Source organism: Dermacentor silvarum, chromosome 9 (genome assembly GCF_013339745.2).
Source record: "Dermacentor silvarum isolate Dsil-2018 chromosome 9, BIME_Dsil_1.4, whole genome shotgun sequence".
Classification (NCBI taxonomy): domain Eukaryota; kingdom Metazoa; phylum Arthropoda; class Arachnida; order Ixodida; family Ixodidae; genus Dermacentor; species Dermacentor silvarum.
Window position 1 is genome coordinate 121,079,483 of NC_051162.1, and position 7,336 is coordinate 121,086,818.

At 46.1% G+C, this 7,336-nt stretch overlaps 1 protein-coding gene across 1 annotated transcript; it reads right to left on the reverse strand.

The window, feature by feature from the left end:
- Positions 1–1,448: 1,448 nt before the first annotated feature.
- LOC119464964 (juvenile hormone acid O-methyltransferase) lies at positions 1,449–6,878 on the reverse strand. Its single transcript, XM_037725822.2, has 4 exons — positions 6,464–6,878; positions 5,568–5,764; positions 3,557–3,713; positions 1,449–1,807 (listed from the first exon to the last, which is right to left on the reverse strand). Exons 1-4 carry the CDS (start codon positions 6,864–6,866, stop codon positions 1,644–1,646), a joined length of 921 nt encoding a protein of 306 aa, XP_037581750.1. The 5' UTR covers positions 6,867–6,878; the 3' UTR covers positions 1,449–1,643.
- Between the last annotated feature and the right edge of the window lie 458 nt (positions 6,879–7,336).

The window sequence follows — 7,336 nt, forward strand, 5'->3', positions numbered from 1 at the left end:
CAGTGCAGGTCCAATCACGAAAAACCCTCCATCGATGAGAAATTGGCATGTATCGCAGACTCATTAGCAATCTGCGCTGAATTCCAGCTGAGCCTTCCTAGTCGCGACGTTTCAAGAGTGTCACAACGTCTTTTTAAGCAGCACTGACATGACATTTTGGACTTTTTTTGCGTTATAAGAAGGCCGTAGACTTTGATACCTTACAAAAGATACTGACGAACCTTAAAATGTTTGAATAATTTGCTATAAATATTGTTATACGAAACCGTTTTGGTTTCGTTTGCCAGGACAGTGTATGTCTCATAACGTCATGAGGCAGAAGATGAACATCAGTGGCAGTTTCGCACTTGCTCAAGTTCCCACAGTGTCCCTTTATGCTGCTACCTAGAGCCACACAATGATTGGCAATACAGCAGATGACCGAGTCAACCGGAGCGAACTGATGTGGTGATGTCCTGGCCCCACGTGATCACCTTCCCCTTGACGTCGTCCCAACACCCACCACTCCTCAGAAACTAAACCGAAATTTGCTTGTAAAAAATTATTATAGTAAATTTTTAGCGCCCTCTGAGCCTTGTTAGTATCTTTTTAGAGTTCTAAAGGGAAGGACGTTCGTTTAGCGTAAAACAACAAAAAGTCGAAGATGCCATAATTATATTGCTCTCCGGGCAGTATTCCGAGAAATGACATGGGCGCTGGGTTAGTGGAGCACTGACACACACGTCAGAAGATGCAGAGACTACAACGTGCTTCTCGCTCGTGGCCGGATGACACCTCACACGTATGTAGATTCTAAAACACATATATTATATTTTCATGCAAATGTTGGTCTTGAAATGCCGGGCATTATCGTGCCGTCATGACACAGAGAAAAATTTGCGGACGTCGTATCGCAATAAGGTGATACTCATAATAATGCTGTTCGTTCGAAAATAAACAAGATTTTTGGTTTTACAATTAGATTCTGGAGTTTTGCTTGCCAACGCTTCGATATGATTATGAGGCACGCCGTAGTGCAGGACTCCGCATTAGTTTTCACCGCCTAGGGTTCTTTCCCAGGTAGGCAATGGACGGTGCACGACCACTTTTACATTTCGGTCTCATCGAAATCGGGCCGCAGCAGCAGCGATTGAACCCGTTACCAATAAAAAAGACTGCTGGGAGCGTTTCTTGTGGCAGCGTTCTCGCGTGGCAGCAACAGTCATGGCAGGAACGAATGGAGCCCATGGAAATGACGCCATGACGCCTTTACCTTTTAGAAGCTGAAACGGAAACTAGTTCATAGAAACTACTATGACAATAAGCCATTTAGCCTGCTCTCACGCTTGACAGATGTTTTCTGCACAGTGTTTACAGGGCTTCAATGTTCAAATCAAGCAATAAAAATGACAAGTCAAAAACGTCGCTTCAGTACTCCTTTAAAAACATGAGGGTGTTGAAGCTGCCTGGTGGCACACCCGTGCGGCCAATGAAGACGTGGTAGAAGCATGCCCCGCAGTAAATCCTCAGCCCGTTCGCGATCACCGACTGGATTGATTGAAGCGAGAGGTGCAGCGTGATCTTGGTGACTTTGCATTGTGGCTTTGTACCGTACCCAATACATTAGAAGCACCGGTAAAGGCAACTTGTAGAGTGCAAGAAGATTATTCTTGTATCTTGGACGCCTTGATGACGTACACGCGATAGCGTGACTTGTCGGCGTCCGAGGTGTGCACGGTTCGGATCATCTCTACAACGTCCAGGACTGCCGCCATTTTCTCCTCCTCAGGGAGGATGTCGGCCACCGGGTTCAAGGGAATGTACACGCCTGCGGTCAACAAAAATGTCATGCATTACATGTAACGTCAACGTTCCTTCTACAATAGTAAACCTTAAGGCGTGCAGGCCAACGAGGTGCCCGGGATGAATTTGCACAGGCTCGTGGCCAGTAAAAAGCGTCGAGTTTGCGACAAAAAAATTATACCAGATCCAGCGCACATCCTGGAACCTGTGTGAAGCGAAGCTTTCATAAAGCCTTTATTCAAATGGTATAAATATGCACATTTCATTCCTGCCTCTCTGGTGTAACGGAAACTCGCGCCCCTACCACACATGCAAGCTCGCACGCACCCGAGCTGCGCATTGTGACACACGCAGCGATTATTCTCAAATAGCTCGTTGGCCTTTGACACGACAGATGTATGCGCGATTGTGGCACCTAAGTACAATAAATAAAAAAATGTGGCCTAATGGTAAAAGCATCGTGCTGCTAGGTTCGGACACCGAAGGTCAATCCTACCGTAGGGCCCACCATAGCGGTTCCCACCATAGCGGTTCCCACCATAGGGGTTCCCACCATAGGGGTTCCCACCATAGGGGTTCAATTTCATTTAGGTGTAAGCTACTCGGCAAGACAACAGCAGCCACGATCAGGAAACTCCGGGAAGGTTCGTAAAGGAAGTTTCGCTATAAAATTGCTATAGACGGAACTTTGACGCCAGCGTCTACGCGAGCTGCAAGTGTGGCTGTTAAACCGGCATGGAAATGACGGATAGTGCATACATTTATCCAAACGTCTTACCATTTGGCGTCAAACGGCTCTGTGACTTCGCAAATTTGTCATTTTCAACAAAATTTAGCCGCGTATATGCAACAATTCGCAATGAATACTTACGCGGCAGACTTATTTGCTTCCTGCGTGGCGTGTTTAGAAACTATGAGTGTTTTTGGAAATTGGAAAGATAAAGTGTAATAAACAGCATCACAAGAACGTTTGGAGCCCCGAGTACAAATGTTAGACAAGTCAATTTACTAACCATCATTGCCGTAGCATTCGAAAAATCAAAGCGTCAAAGTTCTCACTAGTAATTTTTATAGGAAACTCGATGGTAAAAAGGATGCTTCTCCGTTGAGTTGTTTGGTACCAGTCTGCCATTAAATATTTGGTTCTCTTATATATATGTGGCTCTTTTAATAGCAACTTTACTAACGAACATATGTCAAATACAGAGTTCTTGTCCAACATTTTGTTGATTGTGTTTGCTAATATTGTTTTGCCTCTCTGTTCTAGCGGGTTGTTTCGCATTTCGAAAACGGCGATGCTTTGGCAGCTCCTTATATGGAATGACTGCTTGTCTGATACTCGAAAATTTCTAGAGTGTTTTAGACTCCCTGATGGAGCAAGTGTACTCTGCTGTCTGCAAAACATTTTGTTGTTGGAGCAGACGAAACTAACTGTTCTCAGTAGAGTAGACTAATCTTCTGCCTGCGTACACACAAGACTTTTTTGAATGAACGGTGGCATCCAGGATTACGCCTTTTCATTCGGGTGGTACCGCGAGAACCAGATTCACGACGCTAGTTTCACGACCCCATTTTTCTTTGGTTGTCCCACTTCCGTCCCTGTTTCCCCACAAAGAAAAATATTTCACATGTGATTCGATATTAGTGGCCATTCTTGTTACTAGAAACTCATTTTCGATTCTATTGGGCAGCGTCGGCATTCCAAGACCGCTATATTTTCTTTCTCAGTATAATTTCAGGCAAACTGTAAGCACCTCATAGACGTCGCACATACCGATGAGTGTCTCCAAGCTGCAGCCATCGAAAAGTGTACATCGCGGTAGCTCCAGCATACTCGGCGATAGTCCAGCTTCTTTGAGCAATTTCGAAATGTACTCGATGCGTTCGCAGTCCTCCATGTCTTGCGTTATTGGAACAAAGCGGTCGATCATCTACGTGGCAAAATAAGTGAGTTGCAGGTTATAGTACACGTTCCCGCAACTGAATAATGAAAACAAGCAGTAGTGCTTTCAGCATAACTGCTACATCCTGCCACCTTTTCTTGTTTTGTCTGCGTACAATAGCCGCCTATGCCATAAAACAGTATAAACACATTTCTTTAAATGAACCTGCAAAGAGAAGTAGTCTAATGCACCATTTTATTATAAGTGAAAAAAAAATGTTTATTCTGTGGTTTCACGTGTAAAAACCATGATTTGCACCTGAAGTTGTCTAATTTGACGACACGAAAATGGCCAGATACCCCGGTCCAACAAACCCCAAATCGACCTGAAGTCTCCAAAGAAGACCTTGTCTTCGAAAAACCTTACGTATAGTGACAGCAGCTTCAGTCAGGTCTCTCTTGCACACGTTTCCACAGACATGCGTATTTCTTCCTAATGAATTGGCGCCTCAGGTGTACGAAAGGAGAAAGGAAAACAGGTTACCCAGAACCGAAAATCTGGTTTACTACCTTACACCAGAGGATCGCGGAGGTGTAAAAAGATAAGGAAATTGAGAGATAGACAGACACAGCACATATGCAAAATCACATCCGGCCGCGATCGCCGCACACACACTTAGCGCAGGAGAGTAGTTACAAGCCAGGGCTAAAACCGCTTGTGCACGTTTGTTATCCTTAAAAGCTGTAGCAGTGCTTTCACAGCCCTGTGAAGCGATGGTTTATAGTTAGAAATTCCAAAATGATTTCTCCTGAAAATGATCTTTCAATAAAGCGAGCTAGTGCAGTTGCGAGAAATCGTCTCTGTACGCGCGTGTCAAAGAACAGTCGCATAAAACGTGTTCAGGGGTCTCCTCGCGACCGCAGTTGAGACACTTAAGCTGGCAAGGTGCAGATACCATGCCTTGGTTGAGCCTTATTTTCCTGCGACGTTGTATTGAGGCGCCACCTAGCATGTACTTTGTCAACGATGGTGGTTGCATCCGAGATTTAGATGCACACGTTCGCAACTATTCCTTTTTGCAGCGAAGCTGTTTAAGCGGACCCTGTGGCGTCGTTGTCGGACTTCGCTAAAAAGTGACCACGTGACCTAGCGGGAGAGGAGAGGAAAAGAAGAGCTCAACAGGGAGAAAGGGGTTGGAGTGACCCCTTCCCCCCTGTGAGAATGTTGTGTAAGGGTGCAGATGAAAAGGAGAAAGGGGAAGGGGGTTGACGTAAGTCGCGCCGTCCAATACTCGCGTTGCAGGTGGAGAGCGTGAGCAGCGCCAACCAATGGCGGCGTAGGAAACGTGCAGCCAGTTCAACGAAGTGAAATCTGTCGAAACAGCGGAGATGTGGTCGTTGGTTCGGTCTAAAACGAAAACTACCACAGCGAAAAAAAAAAGAAACATACGGGACAATCGCAGAAACAGAACGACCACAACGGCCGCGAATGCAACTATGGCTCGAACGCTCACTCCCATTCCAGCCGGCCTGACCCGGCAGGCCGGCTAACACCGCTTCGCTGTTCGACCATCTTCACGGAGTGGAATGGGCAGTGATTTTTTCTCTCCTTTTTTCCACGTCGATTAGATATATAAAACACGCACGCGTCAGACAAGGTGATTTACGACCCCATCGCAAACACTATGAGCCTACCCCACTATCGCTAGTGATTATACATCTCCGAGCGACATGAATAAGGGAGTCCAATGCGTAAATTTTTTGTTAGTCATAAACACAATCTCGGAGTATGATTTGGAATCTCGGAATATTACTTACTAGAGGCTTCAACCAGGAAGCTACGAGAACCGGTGCGAACACTGCCGCATAGTTTGCTATCATAAGTATTGTCTACAGTGCGTACCGGTGCATACTTGCTCCACCGTTCAATTTTGGCGACGTTACGGCATACGTCCATGGCTTGGAGTGAAGCATGGAACACCAGTAGACACTCCCCTCCAGGCTTCAGGAGCCGAGCCACGTTCTTCAAAGATGTCGGCGCATTGAGCGTCCAGTGCAGACAGTGGAACGAATAGACCCTGTCGAAAGCACCATACTCGCCTAGTAATGTGGGGGGAAAAGAGATATCACATCACATTAATTTATTTCCTCGAAGACACCTTTTGGGAGCTTTACATAAGGGGTGAGTTACGAAATTGACGCGTCATAAGAGTGGCTAAAAAATATTATCAGTTAGATTCTTCAAAAACCTTGATGGACAGGGAGTCAAGTGATTGGGTGGGAGAGGGCATTTTACTCTGATGCTGCGCGAGGGAAACAAATTGATGAAGAGAATAAAATATTTCGTGCAGGTTCACGTGACACTTGACGTTCATGGCTGGTGGAATGAATATGCGGGCCGGGGGTGTAATATAAGGTAGAGAATAGAGAGAACTCAAAAAAAAAAAAAACTTGCGGAACAAAGACAGCCCCAGGATGCAATACGACACAACCATTCCTTTCTGTGAGAATTCACTCTCAATAACTAGGAAGAAGCATACAGTAGGGCGATAAAACTAGGACGAGAGGAATGCACAGAACTGGTGCTTATTCTTTGTGCTCCTATTGTCTTCATTTTTTCCGCCCTACTGTTCCTTTCCTTCTTAGTTTATCAACTAACTCGCCCGAGAAAATCATTCAGTAAGTGCACGCTGCATGGTCGGATGTAAAGGAGAACAGGCTCGCATTTTTTCTTCATGTGGAATGCTGTTTTAACCCTGTCTGGAAGTTAGGAGGCTGCCGAATATTTCGTTGAGTCACCTAAGAGATCCGCGACGTCTTCGTCGACAGTGATGTCCAGCTTTCTGAACTCCAGCGCATCGTGGATCCAGTGACTCTTGGCGTAGTCGACCATGTCCGTGGACAGGTCCACGGCCACCATCCTCCGGCACGGCAGGCATCGAGGAAGGAGGCATTCCCGGGTGAAGTCTCCCGTACCGCAACCGAGGTCCAGGAACTGTTGAGTCTCGTCGGGCTCTCGGCGGAACAGGGCCTGGCAGAAGTCCAAAACCCAGTTGCTGAACTTCCTCTGGAAGCAGTTATTGTGGGCGTAGTATCGCGGCGTGAAGAAAACCGTAGTGCTGGTGTCGTTGTTCTCGGGGGCAGGGTCGTGGCGCCCTTGTTCTGGGGCCCTCAGGGTTGAATCTTCCGATCTGCTTTCCATCGCGGCCTTGGTGTCTACTGAAATAATAAATGAAATACGCACCTCTTCTTAATGGTTAAGAGAGGACAAATTTGCTTAGCAGAAAGGGCATTGGGGTCAGATGCATTCCTCTAGCCAGTTACCCTGCGAAAGGCTTAAGAGGGGGGGAAAAGGTTAAAGTAATGATCACGAGAAGGCCAGAGGGAAAGAGGAGAATCACCTGAAAGGCTGGTTTGCTTTTAACTTGGAGTCCAATCACATGCCTTTGCAAACCGCATAGGACCTGGATTTCTTAAAATATTCAGACTGGACGTCAAAATCAGTTAAGGTTGCCAGTCAGCATTCAATGAAGTGAGATGCAGTGTTGGGAATTATCAAATTATGGGACACTTTGGGTGGCAATAAATTAATAGTGGACAAGCCATCGCTCCAGCAGATGGAGATAAGAGCATTTCCTAAATTATTAGAGCGAAACATCTTTTTTTTCAGCG

What these genes read in the sequence shown, in the direction of transcription:
- LOC119464964 (XM_037725822.2), bottom strand. Translation starts at nt 6,866, where the DNA reads ATGGAAAGCAGATCGGAAGATTCAACCCTGAGGGCCCCAGAACAAGGG. An exon ending in AGACGTCGCGGATCTCTTAG is followed by an intron (nt 5,765 to 6,463) that starts GTGACTCAACGA and finishes CCACATTACTAG; the next exon opens with GCGAGTATGGTGCTTTCGAC. An exon ending in GGTGGAGCAAGTATGCACCG is followed by an intron (nt 3,714 to 5,567) that starts GTACGCACTGTA and finishes TTTGCCACGTAG; the next exon opens with ATGATCGACCGCTTTGTTCC.